At 49.1% G+C, this 27,144-nt stretch overlaps 1 protein-coding gene across 3 annotated transcripts in view; it reads left to right on the forward strand.

Annotated features, from left to right (window-relative positions):
* The first annotated feature begins 5,378 nt into the window (after nt 1–5,378).
* LOC135192886 (uncharacterized) overlaps nt 5,379–27,144 on the forward strand; it is a 184,900-nt gene continuing 163,134 nt past the window's right edge. Inside the window, exons 1-5 of one of the 3 annotated variants that reach the window (XR_010309061.1) lie at nt 5,379–5,611; nt 6,245–6,319; nt 6,416–6,527; nt 6,928–7,056; nt 7,156–7,241. Coding sequence is in view for 1 of the 3 variants with exons in the window: in XM_064176268.1 (XP_064032338.1) it covers nt 5,480–5,611; nt 6,245–6,319; nt 7,156–7,320 (372 nt within the window). In the remaining 2 variants the exon portion in view is untranslated. Of the gene's footprint in view, nt 5,612–6,244; nt 6,320–6,415; nt 6,528–6,927; nt 7,057–7,155; nt 7,496–27,144 lie in introns of those variants that run through there. The other 2 variants (XR_010309062.1, XM_064176268.1) reach the window with 2 other exon arrangements.

Raw genomic sequence — 27,144 nt, forward strand, 5'->3', positions numbered from 1 at the left:
AAAGGAAAAGATTTCTTCTGCTATCCTACTGTCCTCTAACCCATTTTCCCCTTTTCAATAATGCCTAGATATACCCAAGAAAAACATCCCATAACATCCTTATGTCCTAAGTTCCCAAAACTACAAACCCTTAGTCTTAACTTATCTTACCCTAAATATCTATCAGCTATAGGAAATTCAAGAAAAGACAAAGAAAATCCAAGAAGGTAACAATTCCATGGTATTCTCAGAAAAGGGAATGTCAGAATTGCCACAAGGCTCATTTCATGCAATTAGCAGCTGTTCCAGTAAACTTCTATACTAGTCCTGTCTTTATCTGTTATTGGAGGAAGGAGCTGACTGGCATTAGTCTACAAGCTCTATCATTCCCTGCTCCTAGTCCAGAATCTGGTTAGTGACTTGCAATGTGGATTTCAGTGCCTACACCCTCGCTGTGAGAGGCAATGCATCTGAGTTCTAATCTGTCCTGCTTGGTACCTTCCATGTCTGTATAAGTTTCCACCCATGGTCAGTGGCATTGGCATCTCTGCTATGTCCTAGCAATCTCCCTCTTTTTCTTTTTGCCACTGAGCAGTGGGTGCAAAAGTCATTGCTGCCTAATCTGTAGAAGGAATTAACCAGCAAGGCGATGGTGAATACCCCAGCCAGGAACTATCAGCTATCATCCGGAATGCAAACTGTCATCATCAGGTGACTAAAAAAATACACCTGTGCGTGTCCATGCCTGTAACAGGGGCAAAAATGGTCCTAAGTCATCCTCGTCATTCTTGCTACCATTTCCATAAACTTTCTGACATCTGTCTTCAGTAGCACAGTATCACAGTACCATCAGCGTTGGAAGAGACCTCATAGGTCATCAAGTCCAACCCTTCACCACGGGGCTCAAGGTCAGACCATGGCACCAAGCGCCACGTCCAGCCTTGCCTTGAACAGCTCCAGGGCACCAGGGACGGCGACTCTACCACCTCCCCGGGGAGCCCATTCCAGTATCCAATCAGTCTCTCAGTGAAGAGCTCTCTCCTGTCACGGAAGGTAGTTTGGGAGGTTGTGGGGAGAATACGTGGAGACTCACTTGTGGATTTTCAAGTGATTTATTGCTCAAACACGGAGATCCCCCTCCCGAACTAAATTCCCCACGTGAGTTCCTTTGGATTGAAGTTGTAAAATAACAGTTCAGAAAATAGCAGATAAAAGAGAGTCTGTGATTTCTTTAGAGTTCCTTTGAGTCTTTAAAGTTACTCAGTCTTTAGGTAAAGAGTTCTTTCTCCAATTTACTCACTGTTCGTAGTTCAGTTCAGCAAAGTTCGAAGGTTTTGGGCGGTGTCCCTTTGTTCATCAGGATCGGGCCCAAGCAGGTTTCAGGCCTCTGCGGGCCCCTCGTCGGGCAGGGCCGATCAGGAACGTGAGGGCACCACGTCAGGAGCGAGGTAGGCAGGCAGGCTAGCGAGCGAGCGGTAGGAGCAAATACCAGCAAGCTCAAGCCAGCAAGCGCCCCGATCCAGGAAGGCACACCATTTTTATAATGTTCAAAAGAGGTGTAACCCTCCAGTCCAGGCTATTTTACGTTATTCTTGCAGATTGGCACAAAATTACAATAAACCTATATAATTGGACAGTTCTTACCAAAACAACCTGTAGGACCACCCAAAGCTCGGCCCACACCAGGTGTCGAGCGGGCATGAGAACTGCCGTTCCCCCTAGCCAAAACAGTGGCCATTGTTTACCTTTATCTCGACTAGGGAGAGACTTTCTCATGGGGCTGAAGGACTGTTTTGGTTTACGATGCTTCTGGCTTAAAATGTGGGACACTGCAACTTTTACAGCAGGGAGGCCTGCTAAGGGCTTCTGCTACCCTCCATGACACTCCTCACATCTGGCATTGTCAAAACAGCTTCGAGGCTTCGCTGCCTCCCAGCAGGGAAAAAAAAATCCGTAAGAGGAGATAACTCCGGCAGAAAAAAAAATCAGTAAAAGAAACAACGGGCGGGGGGGGAACGGGGCCCCGCGGGCCCTCCACAGGTGGCTAGAGGGGGGGAGGAGGAGGGGGAGGAGGCCAGCAGCCGCAGCGCCGCTCTTGTCCTCGGCCCTCCAGCTTGCCCAACCCCCAGCTGTTTCAGGTCAGCCACCACTTGCTGTTTCCGTCCGTCTCCCATCCCACTACCAATCCTTAGTACACAACATGAAATCTACTCTGAAAACTCCCAAACTGCCGTCTGTCCTCTCAGACTCTTCAAGACAGAGAGAGGAAAAAAAAAGGCAGAGGTGAAGCTGTGAGCTATCGAACAGCTAATCCCCCTGTAGACATACAAACGTAAATTGACTAAACTCTGAAACGACCCAAGGAAACCCACAAACTCTGCCCACCCCACCGATCCCCTCAGCATCTCCCTCAGCCCCCCAGCTGCTGACGACTCGCGGGAGACCCCACGGCCTTGGGATGCGGTCCGTCGGAGATGGGCGGGCGGGCGGCGGTGAAGGGGGCGGATCTGAAGACTGTTCCGCCGAGCCGCGGGAAAGGGAGGGTCCCGAGCCGTCCATTGCGGTCGCGTCTGCCGTCGGTCCATTCTCTCTTTACCGTCCGTTCCTCTGTACCTTCAGTAACGTCTTTTACCAGCTGAAAACTAAAAGTCCGTGTCCCGTATCGCATGCAGCCATCCGCAGGGACGCGCGGGCTACAGCGGCAGATTCGACACAGTACACACAGCGGCAGGCAGACGCCCTCCGCGCGGCAGGTCCGAAAACTTTTCCAAGCTGAGAAGCGATTGTAACTGGCTGCCGGCGGGTCGCTACGGGCAGCCGCCATCATGGGTGTGTCAGTGAGTCGCTACGGGCAGCCGCCATTATGGGTGTGTCAGTGAGTCAATATAGGCAGCCGCAACAACTCAGTCCCAAGCGCGTCTCTCCCAGCGCTCCGTCTAGACCGATCAAAAAGTCCTTAGCTTCCTACGCGCAGCCCACAGAGCTGAAGCAAGACGAGATGTCTCTCGGAGACTAAGACTCGTCAGCAGGGACAGAAAACAAAGTCATTCAAATAGTGATAAACAATTGCACATGCCCAGTTCTTTTCGGGGGGCTTGCAATGCTTTGCAACGAACAATCAGCAGAGAGTTGGTGTGGTCTGCATGCCTCGCGGCAAAGTTGTGTACTCAGAGCGGCTCGCAGGCTCAGCTTCAGTCACAGACGGCACTATAAAGGCAAATCGCCGGCAACCTTGTTGCGAACCGCGTATCGCTCCCTGCCGTGGATACGTTCTAACATGTCACTTGCCGATGCCCCTGCGGTCAACGTGGCTACAATCGGGTTACCGGGCGCGGAGGCGGAGCGGGCGGCGGGCGACATGGGTGCCCGCCGGGATCGTGATGTACACCCATTTTCAACTCCGACACAGAGCTGGCAACCTTCCCAGCCACGCCTTTAACGGAAGCAGCTCTGCCAAGACAGAAAAACCGAACCACGGAGCTTTCTTTCTTCGGGACGCTCGGGGTGGGGGCGGAGGAGAAACCTGGCGCCGCGCACGCGTCAGAGCTGTTTGTAACGGTCGACAGGGCAAGAAGTAACAAGAAAACCACCGCCGCCGCGTTTCTTTCGGCTTTCATCCTTAGTAATGCGCGGAGCACCTCCCACCGGGCGGGACTTAGCTGGCGGGTCGACTCAGAGTCTGTGCCGTTGCTAAGAACCGCGTCCCACAGTGCGTCTCCGACTTCCCGCTGCACTTTCGATCTTAAAATCATGGGAGGCTCATTACTCGCATGACCCTGCGCATACGCCCGGGCCAGCAGCTCTCAGAGCTCAATGTCCGGCGAACTTCTCTCATGAGATAAAAACGCCAGCAGACGCAGTGCCCCAGCAAATCCACTGTGGGCCTTACCTGCCTTACACACACGGGCTGTTCACTCCGGAAATGAACGTCCAGACTACTGCCACCTCGGGGCAGCGCTACCTGGCCCAGCGGCACCGAATGACGCTTACTCTCTCCGATACGGAGAACATCCCACAAGTTGATCAGACCCCTCTTTCTTCGGGCCAACCCTCCGGCCCCCAATGCAGTCTCACCTGCGGCTGGCTTGTGTCCTGACTCCTCTGTTCGAGCGCCAGATGTTGGTAAACATGTTCAGTGGAGCGCTATGGAAGATGACTCTTTGTTCACCAATATGGTTAGATGGTCAAATCGACTTTATTTCCGTGGTACAGTGACTTAAATGCATTCTAGCAAGAGGCGTGCTCAGCTTAAGATTGGTTACAGTCAGAGGGTCCAGAGTTACATGTAAGGTGTGCATAGGTTAACTTATCACAACATTCTAAGGGTCAGCCTCCCAGACCACCCACTCCAGCCCCCTTGGTTATCTAGTCTCTGCCCACTGCAGCTGTGCGTGGGGTGCTCAGTTGTTTACATTACGATTTCCTAGCCTCTCTGGGAACCAAGGACGTTCTCAGCGCCAGTTACCCATGTTTATGACTTTATGTCCTCCAATGGCGAGAAATTCTTCCACACCTACCCAGCTTAGCGCAATTCCCATCTTGATCTGTCCTCCAGGCCTCAAGGCACCGGTGCTGAACGCACGCTTTGTATTTTATTTTCTCCCAGGAGGCGTGCAGCTTCGAGACGGCTGCAGTTGAAGCGGGGGCGCCAGGTAACCGCCGAGAGCAACGTCTGCTGCTTGTGCGAAACGTTCTGGGAAATGAAGAGCCGGCTCGGCCAAAGCAGTCATTTGAGGGGAGGGAGCAGCATGAAAGAGCCCCAAGCACATCTGGGGTGGACTTGACACGGTATTAAATAACTAGAGTGGCCTCTTCTGAGCCCTGCTTGCGCGCCCTCAGGTTGGCAGTAGTGCGCATCGCTACGCCCAACGTCTTCTTGCCTCCACCCCCAGGTCGGATCCCGCGGGCGCGCAAGCTCCCTGAGCCCCAGTAAGCACCAGGTCGACGAGGGCAGACTCGCCAAGGGAGGGTGAAGCAAAAACAACATGCGAGACAGCCAATGGAGACACGGGATCGGGTGGCGGCGATCTGGCGGCCCAATGGGCACCGCGGAGGGCTGGGCCGAGTGGAGGAAGCGTGGCATCGGCGGCGGGGCTTGTCGTGGCTGAGGAGATTGTAGGGGCGCGGGTCGTCCAGCCCGCTCGTGTCGCTGCCGTCTTCAGAAAGGTCATTGGCCAGGCGCTTTCCCGCGTACACCGTGGACGAGGAGGTAGCTGCGGCTTTTTTCAGCGCGCGGTTCCTCTTCCCTTCTCCCCGCGCTCGCAGGCATGCTGAGCCGAGTTCCAATGACGCGGTGGACGGGAACATGGCAGGCTGGGTGGCGGCGTTGGTGCGGGTGGGCGGAGGGACGGGGCTCCCTCTCTGGCTTCTGGCGCTCTCTACTGCACTGTCCCTAAAACATCATGTTTCTTTGGTGCCCCGCCAGGGCCCAGCCCTCGGCTACTGCGGCGCCTACTGGGTTGCTGGTGCTGTCCGCCTCGCCTCGGTTCCCAGCCGCGCCATGTCAGGCGCGCGCAGACGAGGGCCTCTGACGGTAACGCACTTGGCGGCAGCCGCAGACGTTTGCCGCGTGGTATCCCCTTGGCGCTGCAGGTCGCGCAAATTTTGCTGCCGAGGGCTGGACAGGATGCTCCTACCTCGCGTAGGATGTCGGTCTTGAAGCCTTGGATTAAGCACATGCAGTCGATCTCCCCATTTGTCACCAAAATGCTGAGGCTGAACGGTTGAGGATGTCTTTTGCTTTCGAAGGTAGGGTTTCTGCACAGCGTAGGCGGCCGGCTGGTGCTACGTTCTTGCAGGCTTCCTGTGATTACGCTTTTATTCAGTGCCTGAGTTTCCCGTCGCGTGGGAAACGAGCAGCCGCTCATCTTCCGCTTGAGTAGATTCTTTGCTGATTCGGTTAAGTCGTTTGTGTCGTGCCTCTGTGGAAAAGCTGCTTAGGAAATGACCCACGTACACGAGAAGGTCCTGGAAGTCGCCGATGTGAAGTACTAGCCCGTCTGCTTGCCCCCATCATCTTGCACGGTGAATCCGGCTTCTGGAGGGGGCTCTGTAAACATGCTGTATTTTGCGTATAGGAAGCACGAATAGCACGCCAGAGAAATCAACGTTTCGGCTTGTGTTTGGGGTAGCTGGCAATCTGCTTCTGTAGGAGTTCCGTGGGGCATATCGATTTGCTTAAGCTGTTCCCTTTCTCTGGAGCCAACTGCAGTTTGACCCTTTCCTCTTCCTCTAGTACATTGCGTTGGGTGCCCTTTTGCCCCACGCCCCACCGCTTTTCCTAGTCATGCCTGAGGAGCCAATTATCAGGTTATCCAGAGCAGAAGATTCTGGCCAGCCCGTAAGTACCGTGGAAGCATTCTGTATGCTAACCCATACCTGTAATTAGTTCCTAGTTGACTAGACTGTTTCCCCTGCCCCCTTTTCTTCTCGATAGGGCAGAGTAGGCTACTTCTGGGGTCCTGGTGCTCCAGCCTTTTGCCTCTAGCTTGGAACGGAGCTGAGCCTTTTGACTAAAAGTGGCCCTGTAAAGCACCGCTCGGCCCTGGGTGCGTACTTCTGGTGCAAAATGCAGTGTTGTTTTGGAGTGCCCTCTGATGCCTGCCATCTTGGTGTAGAGTAAGAGCAGTGGTAGTACTTCTACTATGGAGGAGAGGGCTTGGGGTTTTTGGCAGGTCAGGGGCGAGGAAGGGCAAAGCTGGTTGAGAGGTGCTGGATGCTTCCCCTTTTTAGCTCGAGAAGTCAGTTTCAAAGACTCTGTAGACCCGTGCAAACAGCAGCCTAAAGTTTGGTTTCTGCCAGTGTCTCTTACGTTGCCCGAAGATACGACGAGGGGCTTCAAGCTGGAGACAAGCTTAGCTTCTCTGTCTGTTTCGTAGTGCTTGGGAGGAAAAAAGAACAAATGCCTTGCTTTCCCCACCTCTCCTCACCACCCCACCCCCCGATTAGGGTGCCTGATCGGTCCTTGTAGCTTTGCTTGGACGATGTGAGTTGGAGGCGGCTGGGCGTCCGGCTTTGCGGCCAGTAATCTGAAGCGCCGTGGTTGAATGGATAGGAATTGGCTAACTGGTTTCTCTGGTTGGTTCTCTGCTTTTGTTCCTTCCCTTCCTGCCCTCCCCCCAAGTTGTGCGTGGCTTCTAATTTTGTTTCTTTATGGCTCTGTACTTGCTCCTCCAGCTTCCCGGGCGTTTCATGACTGTTGGCAAGAAGCGTGCTGCTCACCTGGGCCGGACGGATGGATTCTGTGCGGCTGTGGATGCAGGGCCCGAGGCTGGGCCGCGTGTCGATCGCATACATCTACGTATTCCGGGAGGCTGTGGTTTGGGCTGGCCGCCTGGCTAAGAGTCTTGCGCCGTAAGAATTGCAGCAGGTGCTCAAATTGGCATCAACTGGATTTTGTGTGGTGCCCATCGATCCAGCCACTCTTGACGTCTAACGTTTGATGAGAGGTGTCCGTGGGAGGTAATAAAAGCTTTGAGCAGCATTTGCACAATAAAGACTTAGCATGGGGATATCACCTCCGTCTTTCCTTTCCAATAGAATTCTGCATTTATCTCCAGTTCATTTGAGGGAGTCTTGTTCTGTCATCTCTTTAAAAGGCACGACAGCTTTCTGGAAGGGGTACGCAAATGCACGTATAGCTGGCATAGGCTGCTGCCGAAACTTCAGGAAAGCGCGTACGTGATGCTGCAGGCGTGCCGTGCAAAGGGTGGCTTCAGCTGAGCGCAGTGCATTGGAAGCATCCGCCTCCTGTTGCGGTGCTTTATTGATGGCTGTGTGATAAGCGCTCCTTTGGTATCCCTTTTCTGGTGAGGAGGGATATAGTAGGAGAAAGCTATCGGTCTGAATGGCAGGTGCGGTGTCGTGGGAGCACTGCTCAGCAGCAGCCAACCCACGGGTGCTTTATCAACACCTTTCCGGCCACAGCTACAAAGCACAGCGCTGTGAGGGCTGCTATGGGGAAAGTTAACCTCCATCCATCCCAGGCAGACCCAAACTCGAACCAAAGCTCCGTCCCAGGGACGCAGCCAACTTCGTCTTTCTTTTAACAGCTATTAAATAAAGGGAGATGGGCGTGGGCAAGCAGGGCGATCCTTCGTTGCCCTTGAACGCTATGTTACCGAGACCCCCGAGGTGCCCATCGGAAGGAGTCCTCATCCTTTCAATACCCCCAAGCGATCAGCTGAGGTTTGGGGATGCGGGCGTGTCGGTAACGCGAGGTCATCTCCTTTCTTTACCCTTCCCGGGGAAGAGGTGCAAAGGATTTACCTGAAGGAGGTGGAAAGTGCCATGTGAGGTTTCCTTGAATCTGCACTGGTGCAGTCTTTGCTTACTGAAGAACTGAGCTAGATAAGAGGGAATTTGTTTCTCCCACAGACACTGTGCTGGTTTGAGACTGACTGAGCTATTTTACTAAGAGAACTGAAATCCTTAGCTGTGAGAAGAAGGAAGGAAAACAACATGTGCCCTATGTCACTCATTCTTCTGCTGAGAAACGCAACCAGTCAAAATGTAGATCAGACGGTCCCTTGACACACACGCACACACTTCTTAGCTCTCACTTCTGGCTGTGCTTTCTTTCTGGCGGCCTGCTCTCTCTGGCTGACTCTGCCTGTAACTCTCTAATCCACCTAACCCTTTTTTCCTCTAACCTTGTCGGTGTTTTAGGGTGGGTGGTTTTTTTTGTTTGTTTGTTTTTTAGGTTTTTTTGACATCTTGCCTCAGATCTCCAGGTTTCTCATGTGAAATAGATTGCGTTGATTTGGTTATTTCTGAATGGAGGGAAAGAGGGTTGGGGAAGGGGGTTCGGGTCAGGAGCCCTCTTGGGGACTTTGATTGTCTCTGGGAGAGGTGTTGTGTTTCTGTGTTACTTTTAATTTGTGTATAACTGTATAGATTTGTGTGTATATGCCTGTATATTATGCTAAGCTGTAAATATAGCTTCATTCCTTAATTCCCCGATGGCTGGGTGACTTTTCTCAAGTGGGGGTGGGGGGCGGTAGTTAACACCCAGACTATCACAGACCTATTCCCAAATGGAAGAGGCTTCCTTATAGTTGATACAGGCAATGTTTTGGGTCTGATACCTGGAGACTCAGTTGCTGCTTTCTTACGTCCAAAGCTACTGAACGAAAAGGCAAAAGCTAAAGAAGCAGCTCTGCTAGTTTGAAGTAAGCTAGAATGTTTTGGTGAGAAAAACTAGATGATAGGCTGTGAAAGGAAAACAATGGTGATGTCTCCTTCCCTCAGAGTCTCGCTGAAGGAGAAATGTAAACATTAGATAACACACTCGCCATTTTGTCTTCTCTTTTAGGCTGGGCTTTGACTGAGCTGCATCTCCCTAACCTCATCTGCCACTAACCTTGCTCCTTAACCTCTTGGCTGAACCTCTATTCTTTCTTAGGACTGGGGCAAGGTTGAGAGGGGCAGGGGGAAGGTGCAGGGGTGGTTGAGAGCCCCTCCTGGGGACTCAGGTTTCTGGGAGGGGAGTTGTGTTTCTGTATTACCTTTTTTCATTTGTATATTTCTGTATACAACTGTATATATTGTAAATATCTGCTTGTATATTGTGCTAGCTGTAAATAAATAGCTTCATTTATATTCCCAGAGTCCGACTGAGTCTAGCTAGGTACTCTTAAAGTGTGTGTGGGGGGCGGATAACACCCAAACCACCATAATTTTTAAATTAGCTTCACCCAACGTGGGGCAAATTCATTTGAGTGACTGTTAATTAACTCCGGGAATCAGAATGAAGCTAATAAAGCAGCTATTGTACTGTTGTACTTGGTGGGGGCTATTGTGTGGCCAGTTTTCTGTTTTCTTGTGTACAATTGGGTCAAAGACCAAATTGGTTATTTCTTGCTTAATGTAGTTTTTTAGAAGGTCAAAGCTAAGCTTACAAGCATTTTCTGGTCCTGGGGTGATTTCATTCTTGGGCATGCTGTTTTTAATGTCACTGAAAATCTTACCAGTAACATTACAGGGGTATTTGCCAATAATATTACATCCAATCAAAATACTGCTTTAACTACAGCCCTCATGAGGGTAATTTACTCCTGAACTGAGATGCCGGTCCCTTGCAGGGTTTTTTACTCAAAGCAAATTGTGGCAGGTCTGGTGTGTGTCATCCTGGCTCTTATAATTTTTGATTTTATAATACTTTTAAATTATGTGGAAAAAATTCGAATGCAGTGCCTTTAAAAACTAGGAAAGTCTCTGTTTCGAAAGCAAACGTCTCAGTGTCTCACAAACAGTGTACGAGTGGGAACCAAAACACAGATAATTCGGGAACACCACCTCCTTCCCAGACAGGGGCACAACAATCTCCTTCCCAGCCAAATTCAGGGGCACAGCCAGGGACAATTTCTCAACAACCACCTTCTCCCCCACCAGTCTCTGCACCTTCCTCTTCAGATTCTGGAAAAGCTGCCAATGTTCCTGACAACAAAGATAATAACACGTCAGGTTTGGCAGGCATCCCTGGAGCACAGGCTCAAAGTCAGAATGTTCCTAATAACACCAGCTCAGCCAGTTCGAATCCCCAGCCAGCAGACCAGAACCCTGTTAGTTCTAAGGCAGATCTGAACTCACAGACCCCAAGTCAGACCCCCAATGATTCAAACCCTCCAGCAGACACGTCCAAGTCTGTTGCTGTGCAGGCCTTTTTGGCACCTGCTAAGGCAAAAGCCAAGACACAGTTTTTGACAAAGTGTGATTCAAAGGAGGATGTAAGAGAGGGGACCTCTGGTGAGCAAGAGGAGGCATTTAGTCTGCGAGACCTGGCAAACATGCTGAGATCGCAGTACTCAAATGAGAAGAGCGCTGTGAGGTTGGCTGCCAAGAAAGAGGATGGTTCCAATGAGTTTAAGAGTGCTATGAGGAAAGTTCTGTTTCTAGGCCAGGGACAAACAGATCAACAAGAGGAAGAGGAGGAGGATGACATCCAGGACTCCAACGATCCACTCAGAGAGGTCAGGGAAGTTAGAAAGGAATACTCAAGGGAATCAGGTGAACCAATCCTAAGCTGGCTAAGGAGATGCCATAGCATTGGTGCTAATGCCCTGCAGGTAGGAGACAAGTCTGCCAAGCAGCTAGGACCACTCACCAAGGAGAGTGGAGTGGACAAATACCTGGCAAGTCCTATTGGTAAGGTTAGCTTGTGGACACGCCTTTTGTTGGCTGTGGCTATGAGATATCCTTCCCGAGATGATCTGCTGTCCCGGATTTAGGCTGATCCCTCCCCCGGGAAGAAAAAATTCACAACACAGACCCCCCCCTTCTTGAAAGTCAGGCAAAGATGAAATTGTATTTTCTTATAGTATAAGTATAACAATGTAAAGAGAGATAATAACTAGAGAAGGAAGGAAGAAAAATGTTGGAGAAATTCTTGCTTGCACAGCACACAAGAATTATAAACATGAGCAACCCGTGCAGGGAATGTCCTTGAATCTATCTTGGGAGTTTAGATAGCAGGCACAGGGTAGCTTCCCCCCACATGCAGCTGCAGGGGTTGGAGTGCAGCTGCAGGTGGGCAGAGTTTAGCCAGCCCCAGAGGCTGACCCTCAGATTGTTATGGTATGCTGACCTATTGATGCCTTACAAGTCACTCTGGACCCTCTGACTGTAACCAATCTTAAGCTGAGCACACCTCTTGCTAGAATGCATATAAGTTACTGTATCACGGAAATAAAGGGGATTTGACCATCTAACCATATTGGTGAACAAAGAGTCATCTTCCCATAGCGCTCCACCGAACGTGTTTTCCAACAGAAAAAAAACCCAATACAATAACCTTAAGGGAGATGGAGGAGGGGTAAAGTGGCGGCGAAGCAACAGAAAGCAGCAGTAGCCAAAACAGCAGCCGGGACGATACCACTTCACCACAAGCTGCAGCAGCAGAAGCCAGCGGGAGAAAGGGGGGAAACAAGCTGTGCTTCTAGACATTAAGTTCTTGATGCTCCAATGAAATTATATTAATTTATCTATTGTTGCCATTTATGTGGTCTATCCCTGGAATGTTCATTTCTCCCCTATGTCTGAGCTAGAGGATCAGCTCAAACGGCCACAATCCACCCCTTTAATATAATTTACCATTGCAGCATCAAGTCATTCTATGTAACTAGGAATAACATCAGTATCGTAGATGGTCATTTTCCAGGCTTCAAGCATCTTTCTTCAATTTTCGGTCATTCATCTTCTTATTTCCGTCTGTCTCAGGCATTGGCTAGCTCAATGTTTTTTTTCAATGAGTGGAACAGAGCAGGACTCTTGGCACTCTCAGGGCTCATGCTCATGGATAGCGGGCTCTTCATGGCTTTTGGGCACCACAATCACCTGCAAAAGAACTCATAACAACATATCTACATTCTTTCTGCCAATGTCAGATTCTTTTGTGGCACACATTGTATTTCACCCAATATGTATGACCAGGTCCTTCAGCAGAAACCACCCCTCGGACAGGTGTAGCCTCCCCCAAAGGGGAGAATACCCAAACAGACTTGCCCAACAAATTCTTTTCACGAATGACAGGAACCCTGTCACCTTCTACCTTTTGTAAGACCTCTGAATGAGCTGGGCCAGCTCGGTTGGTGGAACCTCTACTATTCACTACCCAAGTGGCTTGGGCTAGATGTTTCTCCCAGTTCTTTAAGGTTCCTCCCCCCATTGCCTTTAAAGTTGTTTTCAGCAAGCCATTGTAACGTTCAATTTTGCCTGAGGCGGGTGCATAGTAGGGGATGTGATAGATCCACTCATTGCCGTGCTCTTTGGCCCAAGATTTTATGAGATTGTTTTTAAAATGGGTACCATTATCTGATTCAATTCTTTCTGGAGTGCCATGTCGCCACAGGATTTGTCTTTCCAAGCCCAAAATGGTGTTACGTGCAGTGGCATGGGAAACTGGATAGGTTTCCAACCATCCGGTGCTTGCTTCCACCATGGTCAGCACATATTGCTTTCCAGTCCGAGAACGAGGTACAGTGATGTAATCAATCTGCCATGCTTCACCGTATTTGTACTTTGCCCATCGCTCACCATACCACAAGGGCTTCAGATGCTTGGCTTGTTTAATAGTAGCACAAATATCACAATCATGTATAACTTGTGTTATAGCGTCCATGGAGATGTTGATTGCTCTATCCCGTGCCCATTGGTAGGTAGCATCTCTGCCTTGATGTCCTGAGGAATCATGGGCCCACCGGGCTAAGAACAGTTCACCTCGGTGTCCCCAATCTAAATCCAAATCACAATTTACATCGGTCTGAAACACCTTGGCAGCTAAATCTGCCTGATGGTTGTGCTGATGTTCCTCAGTAGCTTTACTTTTGGGCATGTGAGCGTCTATGTGTCGTACTCTTACAGGGATTTTCTCTAGACGGGTAGCAATGTCCTGCCATAAGTCAGCAGCCCAAATTGGCTTTCCTTTCCGTTGCCAATTATTTCTTTTCCAGTCCTTTAGCCAACCCCATAAGGCATTAGCCACCATCCATGAATCAGTATAGAGGTAAAGCATGGGCCAGTTCTCATGTTCAGCCACGTCAAGAGCAAGTTGGATAGCTTTTACCTCTGCAAACTGGCTTGACTCACCTTCTCCAGCTTTTGTTTCAGCCACTGCTCGTATAGGGCTCCAAACTGCAGCTCTCCATTTTCTCTTGTTGCCAACAAAGCGACAAGAACCATCAGTAAATAGAGCATAGTTTCTTTCTTCCTCAGACAAATCACTGTAAGGAGGAGCTTCTTCAGTCCGACTCATTCGCTCCTCTGGAGGATTTATACAGTTTGTACCTTCTGGCCAGTTGGTGATCATCTCCACTATGCCAGGTCGTTCAAGACTCCCCATGCGTGCTCACTGTGTTGTGAGAGCCATCCACTTAGACCACGTAATATCGGTTGCATGATGTGGTGATGATCCCTTTCCCTCAAACATCCAGTTCAAAACTGGTAATCTGGGAGCCAAAAGAAGCTGAGAGTCTGTTCCTATTACTTCTGAAGCAGCTTTCACACCTTCAGAAGCAGCAAGGATCTCTTTCTCCATTGGTGTATAGTTTACTTCTGACCCTCTATATCCTCTACTCCAGAAACCAAGTGGTCGGCCACTTGTTTCTCCTGGGGCTCTCTGCCATAGGCACCAGGTTGGACCATTATCACTCGCAGCCGTATACAGAATGTTCTTAATGTCTGGACCAGTTCAAACAGGCCCCAAACCCATTGCATGAACTACTTCCTGTTTTATCTGATCAAAGGCTGCTTGTTGTTCAGGTCCCCACTGAAAGTTATTCCTCTTTCGAGTTACATCATATAAAGGTTTTACAATTTGGCTATACCCAGGGATGTGCAGCCTCCAAAATCCAACTGTTCCCAGGAAAGATAATGTGTCCTTCTTATTTGTGGGATTGGCCATGGCAGAAACTTTATCACATCCATTGGAATGTGATGGCGACCATCTTGCCAACGAATTTCCAAGAACTGAATCTCTCTAGCAGGTCCCTTCACCTTGTTTCGCTTTATGGCAAAACCTGTCTTCAGCAGAATGTCAATTATTTTGTTACCTTTCTCAAAAACTTCTTATGCCGTGTTCCCCCAGACAATGATGTCATCAATGAACTGCAGATGCTCTGGAGCTCCACCTTTCTCCAATGCATCATGGATCACTGCATGACAGATCGTTGAGCTGTGCTTCCACCCCTGGGGCAAACGATTAAATGTATACTGAATCCCCCTCCAAGTGAAAGCAAATTGAGGCTTGCATTCTTCTGCTATTGGAATAGAAAAGAAAGCATTAGCAACATCTATGGTTGCATACCATTTGGCCTCCTTGGATTCCAGCTCATACTGGAGTTCTAACATGTCTGGCACAGCAGAACTCATGGGCGGAGTCACTTCATTTAGGCCGCGGAAATCAACTGTAAGTTGCCACTCTCCATTTCCCTTTCGCACAGGCCATATGGGACTATTGAAAGGTGAACGGGTCTTTTTAATGATGTCCTGGCGCTCCAGATGACGAATTAGATCATGTATGGGCACAAAAGAGTCACGGTTTGTTCTATATTGCCTGTGGTGTACAATTTGGGTGGCAACTAGCAACTTCACATCCTCTACATTATGCTGCCCAACAACTGCAGACTCATCTGAGAGCTCAGGCCTAGCAGACAACTTCAGTTTATCTCCAATAGCTTCTACAGTTGCTATTCCAAAGATCCACTTAAAACCCTTGGGATCCTTAAAACGCCCTTCTCTCAGAAAGTCAATTCCCAAGATGCAAGGTGCATTTGGACCCGTTACAATGGCATGCCTTCGCCAATCACTCCCAGTCAAACTCATCTCTGCCTCTAACCTTGTCAATTCTTGAGAGCCGCCTGTAATTCCAGAAATAGTAATAGACTCCATTCCTTTACAGTTTGAAGGCATCAATGTGCATTGTGCACCTGTGTCCACTAGAGCCCTGTATTTCTGAATTTTCAAGGTACCAGGCCATTTAACATATACATTCCAGTATATTCTGTTGTCTTCCTGGTCCCTGGCCTCCGCCTGGTAAGAGGCAGGGCCCCCCTAATGTTGGCCATTACAATTGCAATTGGCACAGTGTTTAGTGGTGTTAGTTGAATCATCACCAGAACCATTTGAGTCATGTGGGGAAACTGAGGCAACTGCTGTTTTAGGCTTCTCACTCTGTAACTCTCTCACTCTTTTTAGGAGAAGTGAGGTAGGTTTTCCATCCCATTTATCCATTTTTTCACCAAACTGGTCACGTAGGATTAACCAAAGAGACCCACGTGACTGTTGTCTATTTTTTAGTGAGTTAGGTTGAATTGGTCTTCTAGGAAGATGCCTATCCCTGATGGCCGAGACATGTACCCACTCTGAGGGTGAAGAAGAAAGTTCACTGTCCTTTGCCAACTGGGATAGGGAGGTTTTAAATTCCTCCTTGAGTTGTTTCATGCTATCTTTAATCTCTTCAGTCATAGTATTTATGGCTGACACCATAGCATTAACCGTAAGGCTATCCTCCATTTGCCCCATTTGATCAGCGAATTCACCCACAGTCATAGAAGTTGTTGCATCATCTTTCCCCACCATTTTACTTGCCAATGTATGGGCATAATTAGAGGGGGCGAGCTGAATAAGTTTCTTTAGGAGAGCTCGGCTCATAGGTATCTCCTCAGGGTCCTCCGTTGTATCATCTCCATAGATTAGCTCTCTTATGGCCATCTCTCGCAAGCACTGAACCCCCTGTTCAATTGTATTCCAGTGTAAGGGTCTCCAGGGTAAATCATCCCTGTTAGGGTACCGCAGTACCACAGCTGTCAATACACGTGACCAGAGGTTAGAGTTGCCACCGAGATGTCCTAAATGCTTATCTATGCCATTATCTCTCGAGAAAACTCCCAACTGCCTTACTGTCGGAGGGTTTATTTTTATGGTGTCCATGCCTCCATCCCAGCATCTGTTCAGCCAACTCATCAGCAGTTCTCGCTCTTTCCGGGCATAGTCTTGCCTAATATGCCTGACCTCCTTCCTTGGCAACAGGGTTCTTTCCTCATCATCACTATCATCGCTATCATCCCTCTCCTGAATATGTTTTTCCTTTGCTTTAGCCTTTCCACTCCTTGTACCCACAAGGGTACTGGCCTTCACATCAGCCGATGTACCTTGTCCTGGATCCTCTTCCTTTTGTTCACCCTGCTCTGGTTTATCCCCATCGTCTTCTGAGCTATCTCGACCCCCAAGGCTAGCTGCCATTTTTCTCCTCGTTTTAACCGGGGCAAGGGAGACCTTATCTAAGGTAAACTGTGTCTTACTCTGGGAGGTGGTTTTCACTGAATCATCTGAGTTTTGTTTGTCTGCCTGGCTCTGTTCCTCACGTGGTAGTGGGGCTGAGGCTGAGGCAGAAGGACCCTTCCCCACAGCAGCAACAGCAGCCGGCTCAGCAGAGACAAACGGGGCTAAGGCAGGAGCAGCGGCATTAGCAGGCTCGATGGCGTTAGTGGGTTCGCCTTCCGAGGACCTCGCCGCCTCCCCCGGGACCGCTTCCAGTCCCCTGGTTGCAGGCGAAAGAATCTTTGCCTCAGCAGCCTCTCTGCTGGCAGAGGCTCTGGTGTCAGCGACCCTCCTACAGATCAAAACATTCGAGCCGCATTTTCCACAAACCAGTTCCTCAACTTTATCTGTCCGAGGAACTTTGCCACAGCCCACACCGTCTGCAGCCAGATCTGCCGCCGCCGCAGCAGCCCTTTGTGACTGCACTTCTGCAGGGGTTCCATCGCCTCTACCTTTACTTTCCTCCGTTCTATTAGGTACGAATGGGAACCAGATTGTTTCCTGCCTCCATGCTTCAGGGTCAGTGGGGTACGGGCCATGTCCAACCATTTTTCCTCCTCTCAAAGGCTCCGAGGCAGGATGTTTTGCTGCTCTGCGAGCAGTCCGTCTGCCCGGTGCCGTGGCCCTCCCTCCCCTGCTTCGGTTGCAGACTGTTTCTTTAACCCTTAGTTCCCTACTATTGCCTCCGGAGAAGGTAAAAACCTCACTTACAGCCTGTTTGTTCCTGCATCTCTCTCGTCTCCACACTACAACCAGACCTACAATAGCAGCCAAAAACATCAAGTTCACACATATTAGGCAGGCTACTGGGTAGCTCATCTCTTCCAAATAACTCCTAGTCTCTGACACCAATGTCACATACGGCACACCCTCAACGACATTCCTAAACCCTAAAACATTCCTAACAACATCTCCAACCTTCGTTAGCACAGCTTTTACTGAGTCCCAGACCATCTTGGCGAAGAATGAACACACCTGGTAGTGCACCATAGCTGTAAAACACTGCTGAACCGACAGAGTCAGAATTGAGGCAATAATAGGCCAGAATATATCAAACAACTTCATTTTTCCCTGATGTTCTTATTCTGATTATCAATCAACAGGGGGAAAGAAAAAAAAAAACAACAAGCCAAGACTGTGCCCCACGTTAAGGTGCCAAGAGATCCTGTCCCGGGTTTGGGCTGATCCCTCCCCCGGGAAGAAAATTCACAACACAAACCCCCCTTCTTTTTTGAAAGTCAGGGAAAGATGAAATTGCATTTTCTTATAGTACAAGTATAACAATGTAAAGAGAGATAATAACTAGAGAAGGAAGGAAGGGAAAAAAACAATACAATAAGCTTAAGGGGGATGGGGGAGGGGTCAAGCGGCGGCGAAGCAGCAGAAGCAGCAGAAGCAGCAGTAGCCAAAACAGCAGCTGGGGAAGATAGGTGAAGCTGTGTTGGGAATCACGTTCGGTGGAGCGCTATGGGAAGATGACTCTTTGTTCACCAATATGGTTAGATGGTCAAATCCACTTTATTTCCGTGATACAGTGACTTATATGCATTCTAGCAAGAGGCGTGCTCAGCTTAAGATTGGTTACAGTCAGAGGGTCCAGGGTTACATGTAAGGTGTGCATAGGTTAACTTATCACAACATTCTAAGGGTCAGCCTCCCAGACCACCCACTCCAGCCCCCTTGGTTATCTAGTCTCTGCCCACTGCAGCTGTGTGTGGGGTGCTCAGTTGTTTACATCTCGATTTCCTAGCCTCGCTGGGAACCAAGGACGTTCTCAGCGCCAGTTACCCATGTTTATGACTTTATGTCCTCGACTGGTGAGAAATTCTTCCACAATTCCCTCTTTTTCTTTTTGAGCAACCCACACCTGGCTAACTACCTTAGTTAAGCTCTTCTTAATGCAAGCAAAGACAATACAAGCGCATAGCAAAATTATTATGAAAATAACAAATAGCTGTAAGCCTTCTCCTAATAAGCTGCTTAACCACCCCGGGATTGTCCCAAACAGGTTCTGCCACCAGTCATCAAAAATCGATGTTTCCTTCTTGATCTTATCAATACGGCCTTTCTACCAGGTTATACTCTTGTGAATGGACTCACCATGATCTGATAAATTCAAACAACACATCCCTTCGAAGTCCTGGCAGCCGTGTCCTTGGGCTAGCAAAAGAAAATCAACGGTTCCTCGATTTTGCAATAGAGCATGACGAAGGCAATTTTGATCAACCAATAGTTGTCTTAAAACCTTTGTGGTGACGTGGGCTTGTTTTGCTGACCAACACGCGAGTCTCTCTAGCTGTACTAATGCTTTTCCAGCTGCTCCTCCTGGTAGAAATACAGCTAAGGCAACACGAGCAGCTGTGGATAATAATTGAACGTTGTCATTGCAACTAGGACTCAATTTTAAAGATCACTTAGATTGGTGTCGGGCTAGGTCCCTAAGCTGACTAAGATGAGGGGCAAACATTGTCAATTTACCCAGATAACATGGACCTCCATAAACGTTCTTTGGTATGCCTTGCCAGGCTCTATCACCACAAATAAGGAACACACCAGTGGGAAGTGCCTTGGCGGTTCTGTTGTTCCACAACAGATGACCTCAGCCCCTTCTTGATGCTTTAACACCATAACGCCAATTGTTTGCTCCAAAAGCACCTAAAGGTCTAACATGGGCCTTGTCACAGTCGTTTGAACCGCAGTGTCCACCCTCATTGCTAAGGAAGTTATCATAGGCTGTTTAACACAGGGGTGAATGGTGCAGCTACAAATCAACAGTGCTACAATCAAAAGGAATAAACCTGTTAGAGCTTTCATCAGTAGCATTAGTCTGGCAAGCTAACAACCCAAGCTTAGCTAACAATCCCAAAAGCTATTTCTGCAAGCGACAGTAAGTCATTCGTTCAGAAACCCAAAAGTGCAGACGAACATCACAGTCACAGGAGAGTGCAGGTGTGCCACGTCTGCGCTGGCTCTGTGTGGCAGTCGACGCTGCAGACTCGCAGATCACTCAGCTGTCAAGTATTCTTCTCAGACTCCCATAGTTCTGGGTTCACTTGATGTTCTCATTACACTCCTTAGCTATGAGCTGTGTCTGACTATTGTGCTTAAGAACTACAGACCTCTAAATACAATACAAAGATATGCCCTAGATGTTACTATCAGTCTATTCTACTTAGGCCTTTTCCCACAGTTCTTCATCTGCTTTTAGAATTTAGGGCAGTGTCTTTTTATCTCTTGCAGGGCCCTTGCAAGAGAAAAAAGTCACATTGCCATCTTATGCCAATTTGAGTGGGCTTTGGCCTTTACAAAGCTGTTAAACTGAACCTATTCCATTAAACCACAATCACTGAAAACTCATAAAATACCCAAATTCGTTAGCCATGGTCCAAACCTTAAAGATCCATACAAATACAATCATCATGTCAGTGCTTCTTTCAAGTCCTTTCACAGTTCTGCCATCTGAGCAAGACTTCTGCTCACTTTAGGGGAAAAAACAAGTTGGTCATAATCAGGTTGGTCTTCATCAAGGCCTGTGAAGATAAATGGTCAAACACAAGCAGATACAAGAACAAATGCAGACACATCCATTGCCTAGGCTAGCAGATCCACTGGCCTAGTCTGTATGCTGTGATTAGAAAAATCCTGAAAAGGAAAAGATTTCTTCTGCTATCCTACTGTCCTCTAACCCATTTTCCCCTTTTCAATAATGCCTAAATATACCCAAGAAAAACATCCCATAACATCCTTATGTCCTAAGTTCCCAAAACTACAAACCCTTAGTCTTAACTTATCTTACTCTAAGAATCTATCAGCTATAGGAACTTCAAGAAAAGCAAAGAAAATTCAAGAAGATAACAATACCATGGTATTCTCAGAAAAGGGAAAAGTCAGAATTGTCACAAGGCTCAGTTCATGCAATTAGCAGCTGTTCCAGTAAACTTCTATGCTAGTCCTGTCTTTATCTGTTATTGGGGGAAGGAGCTGACTGGCATTAGCCTACAAGCTCTATCATTCCCTGTTCCTAGTCCAGAATCTGGTTAGTGACTTGCAATGTGGATCTCAGTGCCTACACCCTCGCTGTGAGAGGCAATGCATCTGAGTTCTAGTCTGTCCTGCTTGGTGCCTTCTGTGTCTCTATAAGTTTCCACCCATGGTCAGTGGCACTGGCATCTCTGCTATGTCCTAGCAATCTCCCTCTTTTTCTTTTTGCCACTGAGCAGGGGGTGCAAAAGTCATTGCTGCCTAATCTGTAGAAGGAATTAACCAGTAAGGTGACGGTAAATACCCCAGCCAGGAACTATCAGCTATCATTTCGAATGCAAACTGTTATCATCAGGTGACTAAAAAATACACCTGTGCGTGTCCATGCCTGTAACAGGGGCAAAAATGGTCCTAAGTCATCCTCGTCATTCTTGCTATCATTTCCATAAACTGTCTGACATCTGTTTTCAGTAGCACAGTATCACAGTACCATCAGGGTTAGAAGAGACCTCATAGGTCATCAAGTCCAGCCCTTCACCACGGGGCTCAAGGTCAGACCATGGCACCAAGCGCCACGTCCAACCTTGCCTTGAACAGCGCCAGGGCACCAGGGACGGCGACTTTACCACCTCCCCGGGGAGCCCATTCCAGTATCCAATCAGTCCCTCAGTGAAGAGCTCTCTCCTCACATCTGGCAGTGTCTAAACAGCTTCGAGGCTTCGCTGCCTCCTAGCAGGGAAAAAAAAAAATCCGTAAGAGGAGAGAACTCCGGCAGAAAAAAAAATCCGTAAAAGAAACAACGGGCGGGGGGGGAATGGGGCCCCGCGGGCCCTCCACAGGTGGCTAGAGGGGGGGGAGGAGGAGGGGGAGGAGGCCAGCAGCCGCAGCGCCGCTTTTGTCCTTGGCCCTCCAGCTCGCCCAACCCCCAGCTGTTTCAGGTCAGCCACCACTTGCTGTTTTCGTCCTTCTTTCCCCCTATTACCTATCCTTAGTACATAATACGAAATCTACCCTGAAAACTCCCAAACTGCCGTCCTCCCTCTCAGGCTCTTCCAGAAAAAAAAAGGCAGAGGTGAAGCTGTGAGCTATCGAACTGCTAATCTCCCTGTAGCTATACAAACGCAAATTGACTAAACTCCGAAACGACTCAAGGAAACCCACAAACTCTTCCCACCCCACCGACCCCTCAGCATCCCCCTCAGTCCCCCAGCTGTTCAAGACTCGCGGGAGACCCCTCGGCTTTGGGATGCGGTCCGTCGGAGATGGGCGGGCGTGCGGCGGTGAAGGGGGCGGATCTGAAGACTGTTCCGCCGAGCCGCGGGAAAGGGAGGGTCCCGAGCCGTCCGGTGCGGTCGCGTCTGCCGTCGGTCCATTCTCTCTTTACCGTCCGTTCCTCTGTACCTTCAGTAACGTCTTTTACCAGCTGAAAACTAAAAGTCCGTGTCCCGTATCGCACGCAGTCATCCGCGGGGACGCGCGGGCTACAGCGGCAGATTCGACACAGTACACACAGCGGCAGGCAGCCGCCCTCCGCGCGGCAGGTCCGAAAACTTTTCCAAGCTGAGAAGCGATTGTAACTGGCTGCCGGCGGGTCGCTACGGGCAGCCGCCATCATGGGCGTGTCAGTGAGTCGCTATAGGCAGCCGCCATCATGGGTGTGGTCTGCATGCCTCGCGGCAAAGTTGTGTGCTCAGAGCGGCTCGCAGGCTCTGCTTCAGTCACAGATGGTACTATAAAGGCAAATCGCCGGCAACCTTGTTGCGAACCGCGTATTGCTCCTGCGGTCAACGTGGCTACAATCGGGCTACCGGGCGCGGCTCCAGAAGGGAAGGAGGGCGGAGGCGGGCGCGCGGCGGGCGACACGGGTGCCCGCCGGGATCTACGGCACGCTCATTTTCAACTCCGCCACAGAGCTGGCAACCTTCCCAGCCACGCCTTTAACGGAAGCAGCTCTGCCGAGACCGAAAAACTGAACCACGGAGCCTTCGTTCTTCGGGGCGGGGGTGGAGGAGAAACCTGGCGCCGCGCACGCGTCAGAGCTGTTCGGAACGGCCGGCAGAGCTAGGAGAAGTAACAGGAAAGCCACCGCCGCCGTGTTTCTTTCGGCTTCCATCTTTAGTAACGCGCGGAGCACCTCCCGCCGGGCGGGGCGACTCAGAGTCTGTGCCGTTGCTAAGAACCGCGTCCCACAGTGCGTCTCCGACCTCCCGCTGCACTTTCGATCTTAAAATCATGGGAGGCTCATTACTCGCATGACCCTGCACACACGCCCGGGCCAGCAGCTCTCAGAGCTCAGTGTCCGGCGAACTTCTCTCACGAGATAAATACGCCAGCAGATGCAGTGCCCCAGCAAATCCACTGTGGGCCTTACCTGCCTTACACACGGGCTGTTCACTCCGGAAATGAACGTCCAGACTACTGCCACCTCGGGGCAGCGCTACCCGGCCCAGCGGCACCGAATGACGCTTACTCTCTCCGATACGGAGAACGTCCCACAAGTTGATCAGACCCCTCTGTCTTCGGGCCAACCCTCCGGCCCCCAACGCAGTCTCACCTGCGGCCGGCTTGTGTCCTGACTCCTCTGTTCGAGTGCCAGATGTTGGGAATCACGTTCGGTGGAGCGCTATGGGAAGATGACTCTTTGTTCACCAATATGGTTAGATGGTCAAATCCCCTTTATTTCCGTGATACAGTGACTTATATGCATTCTAGCAAGAGGCGTGCTCAGCTTAAGATTGGTTACAGTCAGAGGGTCCAGGGTTACATGTAAGGTGTGCATAGGTTAACTTATCACAACATTCTAAGGGTCAGCCTCCCAGACCACCCACTCCAGCCCCCTTGGTTATCTAGTCTCTGCCCACTGCAGCTGTGTGTGGGGTGCTCAGTTGTTTACATCTCGATTTCCTAGCCTCGCTGGGAACCAAGGACGTTCTCAGCGCCAGTTACCCATGTTTATGACTTTATGTCCTCGACTGGTGAGAAATTCTTCCACAAAGCTGGAGCAGCCGAAGCCAGCGGGAGAAGGGGGAGAACAAACTGCGCTTCTAGACATTAAGTTCTTGATGCTCCAATGAAATTATATTAATTTATCTATTGTTGCCATTTATGTGGCCTATCCCTGGAATGTTCATTTCTCCCCTATGTCTGAGCTAGAGGATCAGCTCAAACGGCCACAAGAGCACAAACAATTCATCAACGACATCATTGTGTGGGGCCAAACTGCTGAGGAAATCTTCATTGACATTCTGTTGCAAGCAGGCTTTGCCATTAAGAGAGACAAGGTCAAAGGACCTGCCAGAGAAATTCTGTTTCTGGGAGTGCAGTGGCAAGATGGACGCCATCACATTCCACAGGATGTAATCAACAAAGTCTCCACCATGGCAGTTCCCACTGGTAAGAAGAACACTCTCTCTTTGTTAGGTGCAGTGGGATTTTGGAGACTACACATTCCTGGTTTCAGTCAGATTGTCAAACCTCTGCATGATGTGACTCATAAGAGAAACAATTTTGAGTGGGGACCTGAACAGCAAGCAGCCTTTGATCAGATCAAACGAGAAGTAGTCCTTGCAGTGGGCTTGGGACCTGTGCGATCTGGTCCAGACATTAAGAACATTCTGTACACGGCTACCAGTGATAATGGTCCAACCTCGAGCCTTTGGCAGAGAGCTCCAAATGAGACACGTGGTCGTCCACTTGGTTTCTGGGGTCGTGGCTACAGAGGTTCAGAGGCAAATTACACCCCAACTGAGAAAGAGATACTAGCAGCTTATGAAGGAGTGAAAGCAGCTTCTGAGGTGATTGGAACTGAGTCACAATTGCTTTTAGCTCCTAGACTGCCAGTTCTAAACTGGATGTTCAAGGGCAAAGGTTCATCACCGCATCATGCCACAGATGCAACCTGATCTAAATGGATGGCTTTGATAACCCAACGAGCACGAATGGGGAATCTTGATCGACCTGGTCTGGTGGAGGTGATCACGGTGCTAGTTTGAAGCAAGCTGGAATGTTTTGGTGAAAAGAACTAGATAATTGGCTATGAAAGGTAAACATGGTTGTGTCTCTTTTCTCACTGTCCCGTTCAGAAGTCTGGGAAGAAGAAGTAAACATTAGATAGCATTCTCCATTTTGTCTTTCATTCTGCTTTTGCCTTCAGACCAAGCCACATCTCCTTAACCTCACTGCCACTAACCTTCCTTCTTAACCTCTTGGCTGCACCTCTATTCTTTTCTCAGGATTTGGGGTAAGGTTGAGAGGGGCAAGGGGAGGTGTTGGGGTGGTTTGAGAACCCCTCCTGGGAACTCAGGTTTCTGGGAGGGGAGTTGTGCTTCTGTATTGTTTATCCTTTGTATATTTCTGTATATAACTGTATATATATTGTAAATATCTGCTTGTATATTGTGCTGCTTGTAAATAAATAGCTTCATTTATATTCCCGGAGGCCTTCTGAGTTAGCTGGGGCAATTACAAAAGTGTGGGGGGGGGCGGATAAGATCCAAACCATCACATTTTTAATTGGTTTTCCCAACGTGGGGCTAAATTCATTTGAGTGACTGTTAATTAGCTCTGGGAATTAAAATGAAGCTAATAAAGCAGTTATTGTATGTGGTTGGTGCGTTACTCTGGTCTGGCTTCGTCATTTTGGCATTTAGTTGGATAAAGGCTCAAATTGTTGCTTATTTTATTGATTTAGCTTATAAGAAGGCTAAAGCAAAAGTTTCAGATGTGTTCTGGAGCTGGGGTGATTTTATTCTTGGTTATGCTGGTTTTAATGTCACTGAAAACCTTACCAGTAACATTACAGGAGCACTTATCAATAATGTGACAATCAATGGAAATACTGCTTTAACCACAGCTCTCATGAGAGTGATTCACCCTAGAACTGGGGTTCCAGACGTTTGTCTAGGAAGCTACTCATGTAAAACTGTTTTGATTGTCTCAATTTTTAATCCAATTCTCATGGGATTAATTTTCATATTAATTTTGGCACTATGTGTTAAAAATTCAAATGTAGTGCCAAAATTAAGAACTAGGAAAAATTCTGTGTCGAAAGCAAATGGTAAAGTGTCTCAAGTTCCTTGCCCCCTGCCAGCCTCTGCCCCTCCTTCTCCAGATTCTGGGGACACTGCCAATGTTCCTGGAGGGAATGTAAATAAAGATAACGCGCAAGGTTTGGCAGGCATCCCAGGAGGACAGGCAAATAATCCCACTAATGCTAATAACACCAGCTCAGCCAGTTCGAATTCCCAGACAGCAGACCAAAATCCTGCTGCTAAATGTAAGGCATATTTGAACTCACAAGCTCCAGGTCAAACCCCCAATGATTCAAACCCTCCAGCAGACACATCCAAGTCTGTTGCTGTGCAGGCACTTCTGGCACCTGCTAAGGCAAAAGCTAAGACAAAGTGTGGTTCCCAGGAGGATGTAAGAGAGGGGACCTCTGGTGATCAGCAAGTAGAGGAAGAGGAGGTACTTAGTCTGCGAAACCTCGCAAATGTGCTGAGACATCAATACTCAAATGAGAAGAGCGTTGTGAGGTTGGCTGCCAAGAAAGAGGATGGTTCCAATGAGTTTAAGAGTGCTATGAGGAAGGTTCTGTTAGGCCAGGGACAACCAGGTCAAGAGGAGGAAGAGGAGGAGGATGACATCCAGGACTCCAACAATCCACTCAGAGAGGTCAGGGAAGTTAGAAAGGAATATGCAAGGGAATCAGGTGAGCCAATCCTAAGCTGGCTAGTGAGATGCCGTGGCATTGGTGCTAATGCCCTGCAGGTAGGAGACAAGTCTGCCAAGCAGCTGGGACCACTCACCAAGGAGAGTGGAGTGGACAAATACCTAGCAAGTCCTCTTGGTAGAGTTAGCTTCTGGACACGCCTTCTGTTGGCTGTGGCTATGAGATATCCTTCCCGAGATGATTTGCCATGGGCTGCCAAGAAGTGGAATACTATTGAGCAGGGAATTAAGCTTCTGAAGGAGTTTGCTGTGAAGGAAGTGCTTTATTGAGATCATGGCACACATGAGCCTGATGACATTCCTCTTGGAACAGGTCTCATGAAGAATCTTATTAAGCTTGCTCCTTCATCCTATGCTAACATCTTGGCCAGCAAGTTTCTATCAAGGAGTGATAATGGAAGGTCTTTCACTGTTGGGGAATTCACTGACCAGCTCAGGCAGATAGAGAAACAATTTCAAGTGGGGACTTGAACAACAAGCAGCCTTTGATCAAATCAAACGAGAAATAGTCCATGCAGTGGGCTTGGGACCTGTGCGATCTGGTCCAGACATTAAGAACATTCTGTACACGGCTGCCAGTGACAATGGTCCAACATGGAGCCTTTGGCAGAGAGCTCCAAATGAGACACATGGTCGTCC

Source organism: Pogoniulus pusillus, chromosome W, assembly GCF_015220805.1.
Source record: "Pogoniulus pusillus isolate bPogPus1 chromosome W, bPogPus1.pri, whole genome shotgun sequence".
Lineage (NCBI taxonomy): Eukaryota > Metazoa > Chordata > Aves > Piciformes > Lybiidae > Pogoniulus > Pogoniulus pusillus.